The sequence below is a fragment of the Pan paniscus genome, chromosome 1 (genome assembly GCF_029289425.2).
Source record: "Pan paniscus chromosome 1, NHGRI_mPanPan1-v2.0_pri, whole genome shotgun sequence".
NCBI classification, from domain to species: domain Eukaryota; kingdom Metazoa; phylum Chordata; class Mammalia; order Primates; family Hominidae; genus Pan; species Pan paniscus.
In genome coordinates, this window is record NC_073249.2 from 176,120,153 (window position 1) to 176,145,741 (window position 25,589).

General features: G+C 39.7%; 1 protein-coding gene across 3 annotated transcripts in view; it reads left to right on the forward strand.

Moving 5' to 3' along the window:
• The window catches only part of FAF1 (Fas associated factor 1), a 523,666-nt gene that overhangs the window by 215,415 nt on the left and 282,662 nt on the right, over positions 1–25,589 (forward strand). For all 3 annotated transcript variants that reach the window (XM_034964946.3, XM_034964954.3, XM_055093088.2), the window contains exons 5-6: positions 4,878–4,969; positions 10,673–10,764. In XM_034964946.3, coding sequence (XP_034820837.1) covers positions 4,878–4,969; positions 10,673–10,764 — 184 coding nt within the window. The remainder of the gene's footprint in view (positions 1–4,877; positions 4,970–10,672; positions 10,765–25,589) is intronic.

A 25,589-nucleotide genomic window follows, 5' to 3' on the forward strand; every position in this document is an offset into this window, starting at 1 on the left:
ATAGCTGGGACTACATGCATGTACCACCATGCCTAGCTAATTATTAAAAATTTTTTGCAGTGGTGGTGTCTTGCTGTGTTGCTCAAGTTGGTCTCAAACTTCTGAGCTCAAGCTGTCCTTCTACCTTGGCTTCCGAAAGTGCTGGGATTATAGGCATGAGCCACCTTGCAATAGAGAGTAATTTTTAAAATATGAGGAACTCAGGTTGCTGTCATGATTCCAGCTTTGTTTTCTATTCCTCTCTTTCTGTGGAACAAAAGGCTATTTGTCTCATGTGTTACCCAGGCTTTCTGCAAGAGTAACTGGGACTTTAAGTTAAAGTCCCTTCTTGTTTTTCCTTTAAGAAACTTCTTTTAAGTCATGAGGGCTCAGAGTGTTTTCAAGAGTGTAAGAAGGTGGTGTCAGGTCTTGGAGATTGGTTTCTGAGCACTGGACAGACTTGCAAATACATAAGCTCAGTTCCAGACAGGTACAGCTCTAGAAATATCAACCTCAGCCACAAGCAAAAAGGCAATGTTTATATGTGTTTGGTATAAAAACTGTGACTTATTTTTCTACTCTTTCTATAAACAGAATGATTCTTTGTCAGCAGTGACATTTTTGAAGGCCAAGATTGATTAAAGTTTTTGCTTCCACAACTATAGTGTTGAACCAGAATTATTTTTATGATAGTTAATCACTATCCAAAGTGCTCAGATAGGGATCTTTTTAAGGAAAGTTAAAAAGTATCATTGAGACCATGAATAATTGCATTGTAGCATTGCTTACTTAGGTAGTTGTGTTCCCATAGAACTTGTGTATCATAAGTTCTCCCCCCACTCTTCTTTTTCTTCATCAGCATGGAATTATTTTTCTTCTTTTAATATGTAATATAATCAGTCTTTTTGGTATTCATGTACTTACTGTAAATGGAATTGAATTATATTTTAATCTGAAACTGTAGACTAGCAGCAACGTAACATAAGCAGATATATGAAAGATAAGTACATTCTGATTCACTGATCTTTAAAATAGTGTAGTGCCAGAAATCAGCTGATTAATTTATAAGTAGATTTGATTCCTGAAAAATAATTGTGGGGCACAGGGAAAATTGTGATTTCTCACTGTTTCTCATTAGCATCATGTCTATTTTTGCTTTTTTACCTTTCAGTCATTTTTCTTTTTTTCTTTTCTTTTTTTTTTTGAGACAGAGTTTCACTCTTGTCATCTAGGTGCAGTGGTGCAATCTCGGCTCACTGCAGCCTCCGCCTCCTGGGTTCAAGTGATTCTCCTGCCTCAGCCTCCTGAGTAGCTGGGATTACAGGCATGTGCCACCACGCCTGGCTAATTTTTTGTATTTTTAGTAGAAACAGGGTTTCACCATGTTGGGCAGGCTGGTCTCGAACTCCTGACCTCAGTTGATCTGCCTGCCTTGGCCTCCCAAAGTGCTGGGATTACAGGCATGAGCCACCACGCCTGGCATTTTTCTTTACTGTATAGAGTATCCTTCCTTATTTTGGTTTGTCTGTCCTTTGCAGACCAACTATACTTCAAGTTTAATTTAAGTCTCATTTCCCTCACAAAGCTTTCTCTATCTGATACAACACATTTGTATTAGTCTGTTCTGGCAGTGCTATAAAAAAATACCTAAGACTGGGTAATTTATAAAGAAAAAAGGTTTAATTGGTTCACAGTTCTGCAGGCTATACAGGAAGCATGGCAACATCTACTTCTGGGGAGGCTTCAGGGAGCCTTTACTCATGGTGGAAGGCAAAGCAGGAGCAGACATCGTCACATTGCCAGAGCAGGAGGAAGAGAGAGAGGGGAGGTGGCACACACTTTTAAACACCCAGATCTCACGAGAACTGTATCACAAGAACAGCACCAGAGGGGGAAATCTGTCACACATGATTCAGTCACCTCCTACCAGACCCCACTGCCAACACTCAGGATTATAATTTAACATGAGTGGGGATGCAAATCCAAACCATATTATTTCACCCGTGGCCCCTCCCAAATCTCATGTCCTTCTCACATTGCAAAATACAATCATCCCTTCTCAGCAGTCCTCCAAAGTCTTAATTCATTCTGGCACTAACTCAAAAGTCCAAAGTCTCATCTGAGACAAGGCTGGTCCCTTTTACCTGTGAGCCTGTAAAAGCAAAAGCAGGTTACTTACTCCCAAGATACAATGGGGGTATAGGCATTGAGTAAATACTCCCATTCCAAAAGGGAGAAAATGGCCAAAAGAATGATGCTATAGGCCTTGTGCAAGTTCAAAACCCAGCAGGATAGTCATTAAATCTTAATGTTCCAAATAATCTCCTTTGACTCCATGTCTAATATCCAGGGTACAATGATGCAAGGGGTGGGCTCCCAAGGCCTTGGGCAGCTACACCCCTGTGGCTTGGAAGGGTTCAGCTTCCATGGCTGCTCTCAAGGGCAGGTGTTGAGTGCCTCCAGCTTGTCCAGGTGCAGGGTATTTAGTGGATCTATCATTTCAGGGTCTGGATGATGGTGGCCTTCTTCTCACAGCTCCACCAGGCAGTGCCCCAATGGAGACTGTGTGTGTGGGGGTCCAACCTCACATTTCTTCTCTGCACTGTCCTAGTAGAGATTCTCCATGAGGGCTTCTGCCTGGACATCCAGGCTTTTCCATACAGCATCTGAAATCTATGCGGGGGCCCCCATGCCTCAACTCTTGCATTCTGTGCACCTGCAGGCTTAACACCACATGGAAGCAGCGGCCCAAACAGTACCCAGGTTCCTTTGAGCCATGGCTGGATATAGAGCAGCCAGGATGCAGGGAGCAGTTTCCTGCGTCTGTGCAGGGTGGTGAGGCCCTGGGTCTCACCCACCTCGTAGGCCTCTGAGCCAGTGATGGCAGGGGCTGCTGTGAAGGTCTGTGAAATGCCTGTGAGGCCTTTTCTTCATTGTTTTAGCTATCAGCACTTGGCTTCTCTTTACTTATGTAAACTTCTGCAGCCCGCTTGAATTTCTCCCCTGAAAATGGGCTTTTCTTTTCTACCACATAACTGGGCTACAAATTTTTCAAACTTTTACACTCTGCTTCCCTTTAAAATATAAATTCATTGGCCGGGCTCGGTGGCTCATGCGTGTAATCCCAGCACGTTGGGAGGCTGAGGCAGACGGATCACCTGAGGTTGGGAGTTTGAGACCAGCCTGACCAACATGAGAAACCCCATCTCTACTAAAAATTCAAAATTAGCCAGGTGTGGTGGTGCATGCCTGTAATCCCAGCTACTTGGGAGGCTGAGGCAGGAGAATTGCTTGACCCCAGGAGGCAGAGGTTGTGGTGAGCAGAGATCACGCCGTCACACTCCAGCCTGGGCAACAAGAGCGAAACTCTGTCTCAAAAAAAAAAAAATATATATATATATATATATATATATATATATATGTATGTTCGTTTCAGGTCATTTCTTTGCTCGCACATACGAGCGTAGGGTACTAGAAGCAGCCAGGCAACATCTTGAATGCTTTGTTCCTTAGAAATTTCTTCCTCCAGTTATCCTAAGTCATCATTCTCAACTTCAAAGTTCCACAGATCTCTAGGCAGGGGCACAATGCCACCAGGTTCTTTGCTAACACATAACAAAAGTGACTTTTGCTCCAGTTCCCAATAAGTTCCTTATTTCCATCTGAGCTCTCCTCAGCCTGGACTTCATTGTCCATATCACTGTCAGCATTTTGTTGACAACAAGTTGATAAGTCTCTAGGAAGTTCCTAATTTTCCCTCATCTTCTTGTCTTCTGAGCTCTCTGCACTCTTCCAGCCTCTGCCCATTACCCAGTTCCAGAGATGCTTCCACATTTTCAGGTGTCTTTATAGCAATGCCCCACTTTTCAGTAGCAATTCTCTCTGTTAGTTTGTTTTCACACTGCTATAAAAAATACCCGAGACTGGATAATTTGTAAAGAAAAAGAGTTTAATTGTCTCATTGTTCCATGGACTTTATAGGAAGCATGGCAGCATCTGCTTCTAAGGAGGCCCAGGGAGCTTTTACTCATGGCAGAAGGCAAAGTGGGAGCAGGCCAGAGCAGGAGGAAGAGAGAGGAAAGGTAGCACACACTTTTAAACAACCAGATCTCCTGAGAACCCTACCACAAGAACAGCATCAAGGAGGGAAATCAGCCCCCTATGATCCAGTCACCCCCCATCAGGCCTCACTTCCAGCACTGGGGATTACAATTTGACATGAGATTTGAGCAGGGCCACAAATTCAAACCATATCAACATTTTTTTTCTTTTCTGAAATTCTTGTTGCTCTTCTCTTTAATACAGTTTAAATTGTCTCCTATATATTATTATCTATATATTAGCTTTATTATTTTTTGTTTTTAATTTTTTGAGATGGGGTTTTTCTCTTGTCACCCAGGCTGGAGTGCAGTGGCACGATCTCGGTTCACTGCAACCTCTGCCTCCCAGGTTCAAGTGATTCTCCTGCCTCAGCCTCTTGAGTAGCTGGGATTACAGGTGTGCGCCACCACGCTTGGCTAATTTTTTTTGTATTTTTAATAGAGACAGGGTTTCAACAGAGTTTCACCATGTTGGTCAGACCAGTCTTGAACTCCTGGTCTCAGGTGATCTGCCCACCTTGGCCTCTCAAAGTGCTGGGATTACAGGCATGAGCAACCACACCCAGCCTAGCTTTATTTTTTAGTTTCATTAATGTATGCTATCTTTTGTCATCCTTAGATCCTAGGGCAAGATAAGATAAATAATATTATTTCCCATTTTATAGATACAGAAATATTCATCAGACAAATGTCATTGACTGTACACTGTATGCCACATATTAGTGTTAGCTCTGGATATGGACAAATGTTAACTGTGTTATTTTGTTAGTAATATTTGATCTCTTCTTATTTATACAGGAGAGATTAAACAGATTCTAGAAAATGAACTTCAGATACCTGTGTCCAAAATGCTGTTAAAAGGCTGGAAGACGGGAGATGTGGAAGACAGTGTGAGTTTCTTAATTGCATAGAAATAAAAGAAAATTAAGTTATGCCATTGATTAAATGATATGTAAAAATTGGTTTTAATTAATGTTGTTACATATGGCAGTAGTAGATTTGGCAATAGTAATTTAGTTTAAGGAATCAGCAAGTAGTGTTTTCTAAGCTAAAATATTTCATGATAAACCAATAACAATTGTAAATGAGTAGATTTGTAAATGAAAACAGTATATGGCATGTTTTTCCTATTTCTAACTTTTAAAGGAGTTTGGCCCTTTTTTTGAGAGGCTTTACCTTTTTCTCAAACCTCCTAGAGTATCAGTGAATGCCCTGGAATAATAATTTTCTGAGCAATTACATATTGGTCCGAAAGAAGTCACATGCAGCGTATACATTTATGTCAAGTATTGATTATGGAACAAAGATAATAGGAAATTTTTTAAACTTGGAGAATTTAAATAAGGATGTTGTTTTCCTTGTTGACTTGGATAGTGGCAGGTGCATGGAATGAATTATATTTTAAGAATTTGCAGAGAGTATTGCAATTTTAAGGAAATAGTTGCTATTCTTAGGGACCCAGTAGCAACCTCAGATATAACATTTTTTACACATTTTTTTTTTTGAGACAGTCTCGCTCTGTTGCCCATGCTGGAGTGTAGTGGCATGATCTTGCCTCACCGCAAACTCTGCCTCCTGGATTCAAGCAATTCTCCTGCTTCTGCCTCCCAAGTAGCTGGGACTACAGGTGCGTGCCACCACGCCCAGCTAATTTTTGCATTTTTAGTAGAGATGAGGTTTCACCATGTTGGCCAGGCTGGTCTCGAACTCCTGACCTTGTGATCCGCCTGCCTCGGCCTTCCAAAGTGCTGGGATTATAGGTGTGAGCTGCTGCACCTGGGCTTACACACTTTTTTTTCTTCCAGAGAGAGTGGAGAAAGAAGGAAAAAAAATGAGTTAGTTCTAGAGTTTTAGATGTTTGAGGTAGAAATAATTATTGAATGTTTTCACATTAGTTACTGGGTCATTTTAATGGCCAGGCATAAACTTAGAATTTTCAACTTTTGGCTGGGCGCAGTGGCTCACGCCTATAATCCTATCACTTTGGGAGGCCGAGGCAAGTGAATCACCTGAGGTCAGGGGTTCGAGACCAGCCTGGCCAACATGGTAAAACCCCATCTCTACTAAAAATGCAAAAATTAGCTGGGCGTGGTGGCGCGCCCCTGTAATCCAAGCTACTCGGGAGTCTGAGGTGGGAGAATTGCTTGAACCCACAAGGTGGAGGCTGCCATGAGCCGAGATCGTGCCACTGTACTCTAGCCTGGGCGACAGAGTGAGACCCTATCTCAAAAAAAAGATAAATAAAAATAAATAAAAATATAAAAACTTCAACTTTTGGTTCAGTTCTTCTTCGTGAATGGCTTCTTGCAGTCATTGTGCTTATAAGTACTTATATATAAGTTCATTTGAAATTTGGAGATGTTCTGAGTATTTCAGTGAGATATTTACAGGAAGTTTGGGTTGGCAAGATACAGATAAGTTTAGATTAGGTGGCAGCAAACTTTTTCTGTACAGAGTCAGATAGTAAATATTTTAGGCTTTGTGTGCCATACAGCTACTTAATCACTGCTCTCTTAGTGGGAAAGCAGCTGTAGACAATATGTGAAACATCGAGCATAATTATGTTTCAGTATGTTTATGGATGCAGACATTTGAATTTTATGTAATTTCACATGCCATAAAATATTCTTTTGGTTTATTTTCCAACCTTTAAAAAAAGTGAAAACCATTCTTAACTCACAGGCCATACAAAAACAGGCAGCAGGCTGGGTTTGACCCACAGGCCATAGTTTGCTATCCCCCGCTGCTGCTGGTGCATGGATTAAAACTTTTTAAAAGTGCTGACTGAGTAAATCAACAACCTTGACAGAAAGAAAACACCAAAATGAGTTCGCTTTTGTAGTTATTTATTCATTCATTCATTGAGAAACCTGTGGGTATGAATCAGTCAGCTGGGTGGAGTGGCTCACCCTTGTAATCCCAACACTTGGGGAAGCTGAGTCAGGCAGATCACTTGAGGCCAGGAGTCTGAGATCAGCCTGGACAACATGACAAAACCCTGTCTCTACTAAAAATATAAAAATTAGCTGGGCGTGGTGGTGCACACCTGTAGTCCCAGCTGCTTGGGAGGCTGAGGCACAAGAATCGCTTGAACCTGGGAGGTGGAGGTTGCAGTGAGCTGAGATTTTGCCACTACACTCCATCCTGGGCGACAGAGCAAGAGTCTTTCTCCCCCACCACACCCCCCCTCCCAAATTTGAACACAGCCTTGGTTACAAATACTTCAATTTACTTCTTTCTTCTTCTTTTTTCTTTTTATGAGATGAGTTCTCACCCTGTTGCTTAGGCTGGAGTGCAGCGGTACAATCATGGCTCATTGCTGCCTTGACCTCCTAGACTCAAGTGATGCTTCTACCTCAGCCTTCTAAGTAGCTAGGACTATAGATGTGCACCACGCCTGGCTAATTTTTTTTTTTTTTTTAATTTTTGTAGAGACAGGGTCTTGCTATGTTTTCCAGACTGATCCTGAATTCCTGGACTCATGCAGTCCTCCTGCCTTGGCCTCCCAAAGTGCTGAGATTACAGGCATGAGCCATGGCACCCAGCCTCAGTTACTTATTTCTATGTACTCTTCACTAGGTGATTTCTGCTATTCCCATGACATTAATTTTCTGATTGCCTCCAAATTTATATTTTCAGCTCATACTTTTTTGAATTCACATATCCAAACTGGTAATTGACTTTTGTACTTGTATATCTTATTGGTGTCTCAAACTTAACGTGTTTAAAATGGAACTCTTGATTTTCCCTCCTGTCCCATATCTCTACCAATCTTCCCCCAAGAAGTGGCACAATGATTATAGCCACTGCTGAATCCAAAACTGGCCATCAGTCTTTTCTCATTTCTTACAGCACCTAATCCTTTGGTAAATTCTGTAGATTCGATCTTTAAAATGTATCTCAACTATGGCCACTTTTTAGTATTTCAGTTGCAACTGCTTAATTCAGGCCATGAGGCCATGAGCATCTCTTGTCTGGAGCAATATGGTAACTTCATTATTGTTGTCTCAGCTTCCTTTCAGTGTTTCTTCCAGTGCATTCTCCACACAGCAGTCAGAGTGATCTTTTAAAAACATGAATTGTATCACTCTTCCATTAAAACATAGCTTTTTTATTACATTTCAAATAAAATTCAGACTACTCACAATAGTTTAAAAGTTATTGTATTACCCCATTCTCGCCTCTACAACATCATCTTGAGCCTTTCTTACTCTCACTTTCCATGCTCCAGCCACAGAAACCTTTTTTGAAATCTTTTAATAGGCTCAAGCTCTTTACATCTTTGTCTGACAGATGCTATTCAACTGCCTGGAATGCTTTACCTCCTGTTCTTCACATGGGTGTCTCTTTTTCATCATTCAAGTCTCAGCTTAATGTTACCTTCTCCAACAGGCTTCTGTATCTAATTTGGTCCCATCCCAGCATTCTCCATCACACCAGTATTAATAGAGGGACCATATCTGTTTCTTTCATCATCGTATATTTAAAGCCTGGCATAACAGACCTGAAATAAATGTTTATGGGATGAATGCATGAGTAAATAACTTAAGGAAAGTATCCATTTTATTTAATCTTTCCATATGTGGTTTGATGGGAAAATTTAATAGAAAATCTTTGGATAGTGGCATGGAAAAAGAACAATAATAACTTGATCAAATGGCAAGCATTTACCAATAATTCACAAAGTAAAACAATGAAAGATAAAAAGAGAAAAATAATTTGTGTGTGTGTGTGTGTGTTGTTTGTTTGCATGTTAACTCTATAGAGATAACTCATCAATTTCAAAAGGATATCACATATTTGACATAAAGTTTCAGGATGTCCATGTCTCCTGGTAAATTGTAAAGTTATAGGTAATTGCCAAATGCAATGTTTTTTTCAAACTATGGACCATAAACCATTAGTGGATTGAGAAGTTAATCGAGTGGGTTATAGTCAGCAGCATTAAACAAAAACAAACAAACAAAACAGAAGAAGAAAGAAATGAAAAAAGAGAAATAGAATACAATAGGAAACGCCAGAGTGTATTTCAAATAATAAGGGTAATTATGTTTTTCGTTTCATTTAACACATAACTAATATGAGTCAAGAGTAAGTCTCAATACCCTTGGATTAAGACTGCACACTTAATAAGCTGGGTCCTCTCATGGAGGGGTTAAGAATAAGTTCCTTATGTTCCATGCTTGTGTAAGATTGCCCCTCCCCAGGAAGGAATATATTCTTTCTCTATATATTCTCATGGTTTGCTTCCTTCACCTTTTAAGTTTTTGCTCAAATGTCACATTCTCCAAGTGGGACCCACCTTGATCGCCCTGTTTAAAATTGCTAAGCTCCCCAACCCCACATTCTTTATCCCCCCTTCCCTGCTTTATTTTTAGTCAAAAAATTGTCACCTTCAACATTCAACTATATAGGGTTACTTATTTATTCCTACTCAAATGTAAGCTCCCTAAGATCAGAGAATTTTATTTTAGGCTGTTCTGTTCAATGCTATATTCTCAGTGGCTAGAGTAGTCCTGGTACAGAGTAGGTGGCTCAAAAAATATCTGTTGAATAAGTGCATTTCCTGGCTTATGATGTAAAGGTATACAATGTATTTCTTAATGTGTATTGGTTTCAAGAAACATTTGAAATACTTCAGCAAGTTTTTAGCTTCAGGTTAGGAGTTTGTGAATTTTCTGGCAAAGAAATTTGGTGAATGAAATTTTCTGTGCTTATCAAGATAGTAGGTCATATGTAGTACAATAGTAATTTATTCATTTCAAAGAGTGAGAGCTTTAACAAAAAAGATATCTGGAGTAAAAGATATATAGGTAACACTAGAGACCTCATCCAAGTTACCTAACCTCTCAGGCTATATAGCTTCCCATCTATAAAATCGTTGGCTTGAGGTGCTCTCAGTGATCTTTTCAAGGTCTAATGATCTCTGAAAACCTATATTGCCAATTTTTGCCATGATGACCCTGAAACGAAGTATATATTAGTTGCAAGGATATACTTCTTCAGTGAAAAAGTAATTGAGTCCCAACTGTGTTCTTATCTGTTTGTATTGCTTCATGAGCTAAAGAGTTTATATATTAACATTCAGGTTTATGCTAGTTTATTTTATATATGTATATGTGTGTATACACATATATACACACATACACATACACTCACATATGTATACACATACACATAAACACACATATATGTATATGTATGTACGTGTACACATGTACACACGTATATGCATGTATGTGTACACAAGTACATATGTATATGTATGCACATGTACACATGCACATATATAGACACACATATATATGTATGCATATACATATATAAAATAAACTAGCATAAACCTGAATGTTGTATACATACAATATATATAGGTATACAACCATATTTCCCATATATATGTATATATTATATATATGGGCAATAAGGTTACTTGGATTCAGTAGTTCTTTTGCATTACCCTATTTAGGAAATTATCAAAAGATGAAAAAAATCAAACTACAAAATTAACAATTTTTCAAGAATTACAGGAAAAATCAATAATGAATAATCAACATCAACATTCATTTTTTGCTGTATTTTTTCTTTTTCAGACGGTCCTAAAATCGCTACACTTGCCAAAAAACAATAGTCTTTATGTCCTTACACCAGATTTGCCACCACCTTCATCATCTAGTCATGCTGGGTAAGTTGTTTATATTTCCTGGGAACATGAAATGAAAAGCTCAGTTGTTAAAATTGCTTTAAGTTGTATGTAAACCTCAAAATTAAATCAAATACAAGTCTTGTTGAAACTTGACCTTACCAACTACTATGAAGTATATCAGGTTTGAAACAATTTGTTCTGGATAGTTTGTTTTAATGGTATAGTCCTCTTATACCACTTTAAAGTCTTTAGCATAACTCCAGTATAATTTTTAAAAATTGTCAAAATGGTACTTCTCTGACTGAAGGGAAAGGATCCAAGTTGGAAGGAAGAGAAAGTATAAATGGAGTTCCAATCTCTCTCATTGCTAAAGAAAGCATACCTTTGAGGAAAATTCATTGAGCTCTGCAGAGTAAAGCTTGAAAAACACTGATATAATTTTTTTTTTTTTTTTTTTTTGAGACGGAGTTTCACTCTTGTTGCCCAGACTGAGGTGCAATGGTACGATCTTGGCTCACCGCAACCTCTGCCTCCTGGATTCAAGCGATTCCCCTCCCTTAGCCTCCTGAGTAGCTGGGATTATAGGCATGTGCCACCATGCCCAGCTAATTTTGCATTTTTAGTAGAGATGGGGTTTCTCCATGTTGGTCGGGCTGGTCTTGAACTCCTGACCTTAGGTGATCTGCCCACCTCAGCCTCCCAAAGTGCTGGGATTACAGGCATGAGCCACTGTGCCTGGCGATATAAATTTTTTATTAAGATTTTCTCTCTGGAATAGAGGGTCTCATTGTTTTTTCAGTTTTCACAGTGGAACTCAATACATTTATACAATGATCACATGATTTTAATTTTTAATTATACATTACGTTTTTTATTGTTTAATGAAGCAAACTGACCTATAGTGGATGATTATGCTAATGATAATAATTTTTATGAGGAATCTTTTCATACAGTATTATTCCAGAACTATGTTTAAGTTATTTTTAGATTTTCTGTTGTTGATACAAATTTTTCTCTTTTGAATACAACAACTTGGTGATTTTTTTGTGGTAGGGAGACTTGTATCCCTAAATTTTGAACATTGTCAAGCTTTCCCCCTACCACTTACCAAATGTCTTGATTTTTAGGTAGATAGTAGCAAAAATAAAATTAAATTTGGCTTCACTGAAGTAGAAATCACTGAACTGAAAAAGTTAAATCTTGTGTAGTTGTGTTGGATGGTCTGTTAATAGTTTGTTTTGAGTTAAGAATTTAAAGAGTTCTTGGATTGCTCTTTATTTTCTATGTTTAGACCGTATGTTAATGGGAAGTGGAATTTGCACACAGTTACAAAATTACAAACTACAAACTTATGGTCCATGTGTTTATAATAATGTTGATGTGAACCTCAGATGAGATTAAGTTAAATAGTTATAGGTATGGTTCTGTATCTAGTCATGTAGAACATTATTTTGTAGGTTAGTTAACAAAGTGTAATCACTGTCATAAAATAGGTAATCCACATAATTAAAAGCAGACAGGAGATGTCATTGTTTATAATCTGTTGCTTTCCAGTAGCGTGATTAAATGGATTTATCAAAATGTCTACCTGGGCTAATGGAAACGTTCTTCATTGCCATGTAGCTGATCTTAGTTTGATTGCCAGTCACTCACTCCCTAGGCAAGCAGGAGTCTACAGTGCTGCTGAAATGCAGTGTTTATTGGAGAATGAGTACTTTATCTAGCATTAAAATATACTTCTCTAGTTGGCTTTGTGGATTTTTACCAAGTTATAATGATTCTTTTTTTGTATTGGAAGAATAAGAGAGAAAAGTTCAAAGGTGAACAAAAAACATAGTGGGAGGAGGGACAAATGGAGACTCCTGCTAATGTAAAAGTCATGTTAATGTACTTTTTATTAACACATAACTTAAAAGCCAGGGTTTACTTCTTTTAGTATGTTTATTCAATGTATCTTTCTATAAAACTAGAGATTTTTAAAATAGCATATATATTGAAAGCTGATTTTGTGGGAGACAATTTAAAAAACAAAACAAAATCCATGCAGAACCTTAAAAACTGATGGTAATAATTATTTTTAAGTTGTGAGTTTTATTTTGTGACTCATCAAATAAAAATATTTTGACATCTTTTTTTTTTCTTTCTTTCTTTTTTTGGAGACGGAGTTTCGCTCTTGTTGCCCAGGCTGGAGTACAATGGCATGATCTCAGCTCTCTGCAACCTCCGCCTCCTGGGTTCAAGCAATTCTCCTGTCTCAGCCTCCTGAGTAGCTGGGATTACAGGTGCCCACCACTACGCCTGGCTAATTTTTGGTATTTTTAGTAGAGATGGGGTTTCACCATGTTGGACAGGCTGGTCTCAAACCCCTGAACTCAGGTGATCCTCCCACCTCGGCCTCCCAAAGTGCTGGGATTACAGGCATGAGCCACTGTGCCCGGCCACTTTACATCTTAACTATATAATAAAATCAAACAAACAATATCCTAGTAAGTTATATAGCATATCATATTATCAAAAATGGTAGACAGATAAACTTGCTTTGTACTAGACTTCATAATGAATCAAACTGATTTGCTTTTGCAGAATTTTGTTACAATTGATGGATTCTTAGAAATCTTATTTGTAATTTGTAACCTAATTTATAATCTAAAAAGGAGGAAAAAGATAATTATGATTCTAAGTGTTATATTTGGGAATTGGCAAATGAATATAACAACTGTGTAATTGGTAGAGTAAAATGGGAAGGTTTATGTATATATTCTTGCATTGGCGTATATTACCTCACTTATAATTCTTAAGAATTTGCATGAAATTTCAGTGTGTGAATTCACTCTTAGTTACAGTATATTATTAATCATTTAATATAATGTAGATATAAAATAACATGTTGGCCGGGCACCGTAGCTTATGCCTATAACCCCAGCACTTTGGGAGGCTGAGGTGGGAGGATCACTTGACAATAGGAGTTTGAGACCAGCCTGGAGAACATAGCGAGACTGTATCTCTACCAACAATTTTTATGAAATAGCCGGGTGTTGTGGCACATACCTGTAGTCCTAGCTGCTCAGGAGGCTGAGGCAGGAGAATTGCTCGAGCCCAAGAGTTCGAGGTTACAGTGAGCTGAGATCATGCCACTGTACTTTAGCCTGGGCAGCAGAGCAAGACCCTGTCTCTAAATAAAATAAATAAAATAAAATAGTTATTAAATTGTTCACTGACAAACCGTCTCACTCTTAAGTTTTGTTAAAGAAGTATACATACAGAAAACTGTATCTCAAACCATGTCCTGTTAAAAAACAAGAAAACAAAAAAACTTCTTAACTTGATTTTACTGCCACTAGGGGGTGCCTGGTAATTGAGTCTTTGTATTAATATAATTTCTTTCTAGGGGAAGAAATGGTATAAGCTAAGAGCAGCAAAATTACCATATGAGTGCCTATAATTGTAAACTGAATGTTTTTAAAGTAAATTATGTGTTTCAGAAAACAGAATTTCAAGCTTTCTGAGAATCGAAGAGCAAACTCTTAATCATAATCTTTATAACAGTTGAAAAGCATTTTAAGCCCTTTTAAAAAAGGAATCAGATTTCACTAATTAATTGAAAGGGTGAAGCAGTACTCCAGTGGCCTCTGTGATACAACTATAAATTCTATTATAAATCACAGTAAAATTAGGAAGGAGAAAACAAACTGTTAATTATACTGTTTCATATTATTACAGGAAAGATTCAGTTCATCAATGACTTATTGATTACTTAATAAAAACAAGCTGTGTCCTCAGGTAGCCTGTAACCTATTTATTAAGATGATTAGGCCTTTTCTTAAGTTATTCCTGTATAGAAAATATTCTTAGATACCAACTCATTCCTGGTGTTCTTTTTGATTGCTTCACCCAGATTCCTTCCTAAACTCTTCATTTCTTCACCTGCTCTAAATGTTGGTATTCTGGAGAGTTCTCTTCTCAGCAGTCTTTCTTATTGTACCTTCTCCCTGATATCTACCCTCAACTCTTCAATTTCTAAATATGTATAGATAACTTACAAATCTCTATTTAGCAACTCACATGTCCCAGTTGCCTGTGGAGTTTTTCATTTGTGTGTGTCCTGTCTGTAATTCAAAATCATGTGTCTCTGTACTACTACATGTGTTTTTCTTTTTTTTTTTTTTTTGAGATGGAGTCTCGCTCTATCGCCCAGGCTGGAGTGCAGTGGCGTGATCTCGGCTCAATGCAAGCTCCGCCCCCTGGGTTCACGCCATTCTCCTGCCTCAGCCTCCCGAGTAGCTGGGAATACAGGCGCCCGCCAATACGCCCGGCTAATTTTTTGTATATTTAGTAGAGACGGGGTTTCACCATGTTAGCCAGGATGGTCTCAATCTCCTGACCTCGTGATCCACCCGCCTCGGCTTCCCAAAGTGCTGGAATTACAGGCTTGAGCCACCTTGGCCGGCCTACATGTGTTTTTCGTTTCAAATGTCCAACAGTAGAAAATACTGAAGCGTATTCTAACCAAGATGCTGATTATTAAAAAAGCCATTGGGTTGGGAATATAAGTAATTAATAACTTTGTTAAAATCATTTTTGGTAGAATGGTGAGAATGAGAACTCGATTATAGTAGATTTTCATGGATAAACAAGAAATGAAGAAATGATTACTGTTATTTTCAGAAAACTTGATGGTGAAGGAAGGAGAAGTTGAGGGAGAAGTCAAGGTAAGATACTAGAGAAGTATTGGAAGCACAAGGAGTAAGAGACAGCAAGTAGGAAAAATGTAAACAAGTGAAACCAAAATAGAAAATGTGGCCAAAGACTGAGTGCGGTGGCTCACGCCTGTATTCCCAACACTTTGAGAGGCCGAGGTGAGTGGATTGCTTGAGGTCAAGAGTTTGAGACCAGGCTGGCCAATATGGTGAAACCCCATCTCTACTAAAAATACAAAAATTATCTGGGTGTGGTGGTGCACGCCTGTAACCCGAGCTACTCGGGAGGCTGAGGCAGGAGAATTGCTTGAACCCTGGAGGTGGAAGTTGCAGTGAGTTGAGATTGCAACACTGCACTCAAGCCTGGGCAGCAGAGTGGGTATGGAACTGTTTTAGTTTGCTAGGGCTGCTATAACAAAGTACCATAGACTGGGTAGCTTAAACAATAGGCATTTATTTCTCCTTGTTCTTGAGTTTGGAAATCTCCAAGATGAAGGTTCCAGTAGAGTCAGTTCCTGTTGAAAGCTCTCTTCCTGGTTTACAAGCCCAACTTCCTGCCATGTCCTCATATGGCAGAGAGAGAGAGAAGAGAGAGAGAACTCTGGTTTCCCTTCATCTTTTTATAAGGACATCAATCCCATCAGATTAGGACCCAGCCCTTATGACCTCCTTTAACCTGAATTATATCCTGAAGACGCTGTCTCCAAATACAGTCACAGTGGGTGTTAGAGAGTCAACATATAAATTCTAGGGGGACACACTTCAGTTCATAGCAGAGAGATACGGGTGGAGCCCAGGGATTAAGTGTTGAAATGACATTAGGTAACAGGTTTAGAGACAGTAGGAAAGGTGTAATAATAGAAGATTGGAGACAGATGGAGAACATTTCTGGGATCTAGATTTCAGTACTGTTACAGTAATGGTTGATGACAGATTCCAAATTATAGATAACATCAAAATAGAAAATAGGTAATAGTTATGAGAATAAGGATGTTAAGGAAGTATGAAGCTAAACTGTTGGATAAGTGACAGTGACACAGTAGTTAACATTTATGAAGCCAGGTTTTTTGGCAAGCCTGTTATATATGTTATCTTATTAGGTCATCATAATAAATCACAAGTAGATACGATTACCTGTTTTGCAGATAGAGAAACTGAGTTGGGGTAGAGGTGAGGTGACGACACAGAGATAGTGGTTATTGGGAACTACAGTTGAAGAAGGCTAGAAATACTGATTAACTTTAGTCTGTATTTTAAAAACATAAATCTAAATATAAGTGTTATAAATAAAGAGAATAAACACTAAAAAAAAAAAAGAAGTAAATAACCTGCATACATCTAGAAGAAAAAAAGGAATGAGGAACTCAGTCAATACATCAGCAAACAGCAATTTGAAACTGAAACAGAAACACAGGAAAACAAGTATAATAGAAAACAGAAAATATGATGGCAAAACGAAAAATAAAATTTATCAGAATTCTCCATGAACAAGAAAGTACTAAACTCTCCTATTAAAGACAGAAACTCTCAAATAGAATTTACAAAAATAGCCATACGTTGTTTACCAAAGAGACATCTTTTAAAGAAATGACAGAGAAAATAAAGGAAAAGAAAGTGACCCCAGGGAAATATTAACTGTAAGAATATACTATAGTAATAATATTTGTATCACATAAAATTGAATTTAAGGCAAATAGCATTGAAAGACAATTTGCCAAGAAGATATGACAATTGCAGGCTTGTATGCACAAGTCTACAAAATTGGACAGAATTACAAGAGGATATAGACCAACTCCACATTGAACACAAAATCTTTCAGAAAATAATGTATTTAAGGCCGGGCGTGGTGTCTCACGCCTATAATCCCAGCACTTTGGGAGGCCAAGGCGGGCAGATCATGAGGTCAGGAGATTGAGACCATCCTGGCTAACATGGTGAAACCCCGTCTCTACTAAAAAATATAAAAAATTAGCCGGGCGTGGTGGCGGGCGCCTGTAGTCCCAGCTACTCGGGAGGCTGAGATGGGAGAATGGCGTGAACCTGGGAGGCAGAGGTTGCAGTGAGCTGAGATCGGGCCATTGCACTCCAGCCTGGGCGACAGAGCCAGACTCTGTCTCAAAAAAAAAAAAAAAATAATAATAATAATGTATTTAGCAATACATCTTTGTCAGCTATAGAAGATTTTAATAACCCCGTAAAGCACTCATGGAATACTTAGAAAACTGACCACGCGGTAGAACACAAAGCCAGTATCAAAGAATCACTATCATATTGACTGCATTGTCTGGTCATTATGCAATAAAATTAGAAGTAAAGTAATAATAAAAACATATATCCCAAATCCCCCATGCATTTGGATCCTACAGATAATTTACTTCAAAACAATTTATGGGTAAAAATGAAGTCATAATAGCAAACATCAGATACTTAGAAGTGAACATAAATGAGATTGCTAGGTACTAAAACTGTGGATACAGCCAAAATGATACTTAGAAATTTGTAGTCTTAAGTCCACCAATTAGAAGACAAGTGTTTTGAGGCCGGGCGCGGTGGCTCATGCCTGTAATCCCAGCACTTTGGGATGCCAAGGCGGGCGGATCACGAGGTCAGGAGATCGAGACCATCCTGGCTGACATAGTGAAACCCTGTCTCTACTAAAAATACAAAAATTAGCCAGGTGTGGTGGCAGGTGCCTGTAGTCCCAGCTACTGGGGAGGCTGAGGCAGGAGAATGGCGTGAACCCGGGAGGCAGAGCTTGCAGTGAGCCAAGACTGCACCACTGCACTCCAGCCTGGGGACAGAGCGAGACTCCATCTCAAAAAAAAAAAAAAAAAGAGAAAATATAAAACAGAAAGACAAGTGTTTTGAGAGCCCCCAGCTAAATTGGACTTCTAGTACTTCAGCAGTTAGCTACCTTACCTTAACAGAAAATCAAGGGGAACTGGACAGGAGTGTTTATAGTGTGCCTTTCATGGGATGCTTCTTTCACATGGTGGACAGCCTAAAGCCTAGTTGTCCAACCTGTGACCAGAGGGTCCCTCACACAGGAAACTTGTTTATACTGGTAGATGTCTTTGTGGCTCTTGTCTAGCTCGTGTCCAATTTTTGCCTGCGTGACCATCACTCTGGCTCTAGGAGCCTGACCTTTTGTTCTCTCCAGTATCTCTGGGAAAGCCCAGCTTGGGGCAGTTCCTAGTTCTTCAGATGGAAGGTGCAAATTCAATATAACACAATAGGAAGCAAGTTCAGAGATATTTTTACTTTCAGTTCCTAGGCAAGAAGGACATGAGTTGGGAGGGTAGTCCTCTGTCCCTGTGTCATGTGAAGCAGGAATGAAGAGTTGGGCAGAGAGAGAGTGAAAAGCGTGTAGCAACTAGCAATATATATAAGGGAAGTTCAAGAGCAAATACCTGAATGGTCCTGATAAAGGAAGCTGCAAGAAAATGTGGAGCCTAGTCTGTTAGGCAGGAGGGATGCCTCTAAGTTCTTATTTCTGACCACTGGCCTGAGCCATTTGGGTATAATATAGAACTGGAAACTCTGTCAAGAGTAGCGGAGCCCTGCTTCTGGCATGAGAAAATTAAATGTTCAAAATGAATGTGGAAGCAACATAAAATTAAAGAATTGACTACAATAAGAAAGATAGAAAATAATTGAATTGTGTGTTTAACTTAAGAAAATAGAATAATAACCGCAGAGTAAGTGCACTGAAAATAGAAAGAAAGATTAAAGAGCAGAAATTAATGACAGAGGCAAGCAACAAGAATAAGAACTATTTACTTGAAAAGTCAAGCCAGGAAAAAATGAGAGTAAGCATAAACAAAATACTAGGTATGAAAAAAGGGACTTAAAACTACAGATTAAGAAGAGATTTTTAAAGTAATAAGATAATTATTAAATAATACTAAGCAAATAATAAATTAATAAATTATTTCAAAATAATGAAATATCCATGTCTTTATGCTAATAAAATCCAAAATTTAGGTGAAATGGAAAATTTTATATAAAACATGAAGTACTAAAATGAGTACAAAAAGAGATTACCTGAAAAAATGATAATTATTAAATAAACTGAATTAGTTGTCAAAAATTCCACATGCTGCTCCAACCCCCTTCACCCTCCAGAGGATTTTTCATAAATTTTCATGGAACAGATTATCACAATCTGTTTTTTTTATTTTGGAGAAGAAGTCTCTCTCTGTCACCAGGCTGGAGTGCAATGGCTCAATCTGGGCTCACTGCAACCTCTGCCTCCTGGGTTCAAGCAACTCTCCTGCGTCAGCCTCCTGAGTAGCTGGGACTACAGGCACATGCCACCACGCCCAGCTAGTTTTTGTATTTTTAGTAGAGATGAGGTTTCACCATGTTGGCCAGGATGGTCTCAATCTCTTGACTTCGTGATCCACCTGCCTCAGCCTCCCAAAGTGCTGGGATTACAGGTGTGAGCCACCACACCTGGCCTATCCCAATCTTACATAAACAGTTCTGTGAGATAGCTTTGGTGCAGTGGCTCACACCTGTAATCCCAGCACTTTGGGAGGCCAACGCAGGCGGATCACCTGAGATTGGGAGTTTGAGACCAGCCTAGCCAACATGGTGAAACCCTGTCTCTACTAAAAGTACAGTAATTAGCCGGGTATGGTGGCACATGCCTGTAATCGCAGCTACTCAGGAGGCTGAGGCATGAGAATTGCTTGAACCCAGGAGGCAGAGGTTGCACTGAGCTAGGATTGCTGCTTATTTTATGATGTTCATATAATCTTGATACCAAAATCAGAAAAAGAAAATAAAAGAAAAAACACGGGTACATTTCACTTGTGACCATAGATAATAAAAATGAGTAGATAGGCCGGGCGTGGTGGCTCACACCTGTAATCCCAACGCTTTGGGAGGCCGAGGCAGGTGGATCACCTGAGGTCGGGAGTTTGAGACCAACCTGGTCAAAATGGAGAAACCCCATCTTTACTAAAAATACAAAATAAGCCTGGTATGGTGGCGCATGCCTGTTATCCCAGCTATTTGGGAGGCTGAGGCAGGAGAATCACTTGAACCCGGGAGGCGCAGGGTGCAGTGAGCCGAGATTGTGCCATTGCACTTCAGCCTGGGCAACAATAGCGAAACTCTGCCTCAAAAAAAAAAAAAAATATATATATATAGATAGATAGATAGATAGATAGATAAAGTTTTCTTTGGCTTCTCTCAGCGTTACTATTTAATGACGACTTTTTTTCCCTGTATCTATTCTACTATCTTCAAACAGCATCTTCCCCCAAGTTCAGATTGTCTCACTAAGATGTAAATGAACTAGTCCTCTCCATAAAACTACAGCTTGATTATAGCTACCCTGCTCAAAACTCTCCACTAGTTTTCTTTTTCTTTTCTTTTTTTTTTTTTTTTTTTTGAGACGGAGTCTGGCTCTGTCGCCCAGGCTAGAGTGCAGTGGCGCAATCTCGGCTCACTCCAACCTCCGCTTCCTGGGTTCAAGCGATTTTCCTGCCTCAGCCTCCCAAGTAGCTGGGATTACAGGTATGTGCCACCATGCCTGGCTATTTTTTGTATTTTTAGTAGAGGCAGGGTTTCACTACTTTGGCTAGGCTGGTCTCAAATTTCTGACCTCAGGTGATCCACTTGCCTCAGCCTCCCAAAGTGCTGGAATTGCAGGCATGAGCCACTGTGCCTGGCCCTCTCCACTAGCTTTCTACTACACTTCTAATAAAAATCCAAGTTCCTTACTGGGACCTATAAAAGACTTACATAATCTTATCCCTGACTTTCTCTCTAACTTCGTCTTTTATCGCTGTCCCTCTGGCTCATAGCTCACCAGCCATACTGTTCCTCTTTAAACCTTCTAAGTGTGCTTAAACCTTAGAGCATTTATACTTTGCTATTCTCCTGCCAGTAATAATACTACCAGGTAACAACTTGGCTCATTTCTTCACTTTATTTAGGCCTCTACTCAAATATCACACCCTCAGAGAGGCTTTTCTTGATGCCCCTATCTAAAACAGCCCCTCTGTTATACCCTCTCTCTATCTTGCTTTATCCCTACCGTGCATTATATTAGTGATATTAGTAATTGTATTAGTCAGAGTTCTATAGGGGAACAGAACTAATAGGATATATGTATATACGCAAGGGAGTTTATTAGGGAGAATTAACTCACACAATCACAAGCTAAAGTCCCATGATAGGCCATCTGCAAGTTGAGAAGCAAGGAAGCAGTGGAGGGGATCAGTCCGAGTCCCAAAACCTTAAAAGTAGGGAAACTGACAGTGCAGCCTTCAGTCTGTGGCCAAAGGTCCGAGAGCCCCTGGCAAACCACTAGTGTAAGTCCAAGAGTCCAAAAGCTGAAGAACTTGGAGTCTGAACTTGGAGCTGAAGAACTTGGAGTTGGCCTGCTTTATTCTAGCTGCACTGGCAGGTGATTAGACAATACCCACCCAGATTGAGGGTGGGTCTGCCTCTCCCAGTCCACTGACTCAAATGTTAATCTCCTTTGGCAACACCTTCACAGACACTTTCAGTCAAGGGAGCAATACTTTCAATCAAGTTGACACCCAATATTAACCATCACAGTAATTTATTTATATTCATATTTGTTGTCTGTTTCTCTCACCACAATGTAAAACTACAGAAAATCAGGGATTTTTTGTTGTTCACTGTTGTATCCCTACCACCCAAAAAAGTGTCGGAAACATAGTAGATACTTGGAAGTGTTTGTGGAACGAATATTGTAAAGTGACACATTTCTAAAGACATTTGCCTTAGCTTTGATTTCTTTTGATTGACCAGATATATATTGAGTATCATCCTACAATGTGTTAAGTCTTTGTTCTAGGTGCTAGGGATATAATGAACAAGACAGATAAGGTCCTGCTTTCATAGAGTTTACAGTATAATATGTATAGAGGTGTATCTGGTTTATAATAAAACTATGGAGAAGATAACAAGAAAAAATATCAGATGATAGTGAGTACTTTCCAGAAAGCTAAAATATGGTGACATGATAGTGAATAATTGAATGACTAGTGTGGGTTGTAAGGTCAATAAAGGCCTCACTGAAGATGGACTATTTAAGCTGAGACATTAAAAATGGAGGGGCCATCTAAGTGAAGGGCAGAGTGAAGAATATGGGGGTATGGCTAGTGCCAAAGCCCTAAGGCCATGTATAAATATAACTGGAGAAGGTTTGACATTTCTGGGCTTTGTATTGCTGATGATCACCTTGCTAGAAAAGGACTGAAGAAATGTCTTGATAATAAAAGACAGTCTTTGCAACTTGCTTTAGTCACGGTCTAGTAAGTGATGAAAATGTCTAGTTCCATTTTAATTATGTACATTTTCTTTTCTTTCTTTCTTTTTTGAGACAGAGTCTTGCTCTGTCACCCAGGTTGGAGTGCAGTGGCGTGATCTCAGCTCACTACAAGTTCCGCCTCCCGGATTCACGCCATTCTCCTGCCTTAGCCTTCAGAGTAGCTGGGACTACAGGTGCCCGCCACCACGCCCAGATAATTTTTTGTATTTTTAGTAGAGACTGGGTTTCACCGTGTTAGCCAGGATGGTCTCAATCTCCTGACCTTGTGATCCGCCCACCTCAGCCTCCCAAAATGCTGGGATTACAGGCGTGAGCCGCCACGCCCAGCCATTTTTTGTATTTTTAATAGAGCTGGGGTTTCACCGTGTTAGCCAGGATGGTCTTGATCTCCTGACCTCGTGATCTGTCCGCCTCGGCCACCCAAAGTGCTGGGATTACAGGCATGAGCTACCGTGCCCAGCCTATTTTCTTCATTTTTATATAATAGCAAGGTGTGACAGAAAATAGGGTATCCATTGTTTGTAGTTGTCCCTTTTACAAGTAGTATTGAGTCTTGCTATTGGACTTTGATCTTTTTGTGCTGGACTTACGGTTCCAGTTATTTATTATTATTATTTTTTTGAGATTGAGTCTTGCTCTGTCACCCAGGCTAGAGTATAGTGGCACAGTCTCGGCTCTCTGCAACCTCCGCCTCCTGAGTTCAAGTGATTCTCCTGCCTCAGCCTCCCGAGTAGCTGGGATTACAGGCGCCCGCCACTGTGCCTGGCTAACTATTTTTGTATTTTTAGTAGAGACAGGGTTTCACCATCTTGGCCAGGCTGGTCTCGAACTCTTGACCTAGTGATCCACCTTCCTTGGCCTCCCAAAGTGCTGGGGTTACAGGCATGAGGCACTGCGCCTGGCCCCAGTTAATATTTTAATGGCTTCATATGAGGGTATTATTGAGCTCTAGTCCTGCAGTCAAGCATATCACTGTCTTCTGTGGCCTCTGGGTTGTGAAGTTGCATTTAACTGTGGCTTTGAATTAGTGCTGTTTGTTCAAGCAGGAGTAAATTCAGGGTACTAAATGGGACTCCTGTGATAGTTGAGTAAACTAGTGGTGTTAAAATACATGGCTTTTTGGCCAGGTGTGGTGGCTCACGCCTATAATCCCAGCACTTTAGGAGGCGGAGGAGGGTGGATCATTTGAGGTCAGGAGTTCAAGACCAGCCTGGACAACATGGCGAAACCCCTTCTTTACTAAAAATACAAAAATTAGCTGGGCATGGTGGCACACACCTGTAATCCCAGCTACTCGTATAGCTGAGGCACGAGAATTGCTTGAACCTGGGAGGCGGAGGTTGCAGTGAGTCAAGATCACGCCACTGTACTCCATCCTGGGCAACAGAGCGAGACTCTGTCTCAAAAAAAATTTTTTTTTAATGTCTTTTTGTTTTTGTCCTTGGAAAACCATTGGTGGGAAAGCAGATTACAGTAGCCATGAATTAAGCGAGAATAGAGTTCTTATATTTTCCAGTGGGTGCTGTGGAAGAAATTGAGGAGTAGTAAGTCAAGATAGCTGAGTTTTAGGTCCAGCTTGGCTTCAGAATCACTGTATGACTTAGGGAAGTCTGCACTGGGCCTCAGATCCTACCAAAAAATAGAGGCTCTTCTAGAGTTTTAGGTGTTCGTAATGCCACTCATCCTTCCTTTCTTCTAAGGTTCTTAGCAGTAGATTAGACACATAGAAATCAGTAGCCAAATTGGAAAACAAAACTGCTTTAATGGCCGGGCAAGCACCTGATGGAGAGGATGTGGCCTAGACCTGAGTCCTAAATGGTGTCTTTTACCTCTTGCTCTAGATTTAAATCGAAATCTAAATTTAAATCTTGCTCTAGATCTAAATCTGAGAACCTTTATGCTCATGTGGTCTGTAGGAGTTATGATTGAGTCTTCAGAGCCTGATGGACTGATGCAGTAGACCTGCCTTACTAACCTAGTCAAATTTGGAAAGACAGCTTAGAGATCTCATGGTAAGCTTTGTCCAGAGTGCACCTACCACAATGGGTAAAAAAAATGGTAGAGAACTTAGTGAACTAGGGCACAGGAAGTGAAAGAGGAAACTGCTGGTCTTGTCCCTGCCTTCTGTGAAATCTAACGTGGTATGTATGACCTTGTAAGTAATTCTAATTGGCTCTATTTTTCCACTAAGAGAAACAAATCTAGAATGGAGGAAGGGGGAGTGGGAAAGCTACATATTTTCTCATTTAAACTCTACCCTTGTGGGGAGAATCATCATGGGCAGAAATTTTATCTTCCCTGTGAACAGAGGCAGAAGCCTGAGAAAAAGCAAAAGAAACTTACACCTTCTCCCTGAAGTCTTTTCAGACTCTCTGTGTTTGTTATGCACTCCACTATACCCATTAAGTTTGGTACAATAAGCGAAAAATTCTGAAATACTCTTTATCTCTGCTTCTTATAACCATCCAGCAGCAGTGGTAATAGGTATCTACCTGTGCTCCTAGCCCTCGTCCTAGCAAAGAGGTGCATGCATCCACTGAGCAGGGGTGTGTGTGTGTGTGTGTGTGTGTGTGTGTGTGTGTGTGTGTGTATGTATATATATATATATATATGGTTTTTTTTTTTTTTTTTGAAAGACAGTCTTGCTCTGTCACACAGGCTGCAGCGTGGTGGCATTATCATAGCTCATTGTAACCTTGAACCACCCTGGGCTCAAGCAGTCGTCCTCCTGCCTTAGCCTCCCAAGTGGCTGGGACTAACTACAGGCATGTGCCATCATGCTTGGCTAATTTTTAAATTTTCTGTAGAGATGGGGTTTTGTGCTGGTGTGGTGGCTCACGCCTATAATCCCA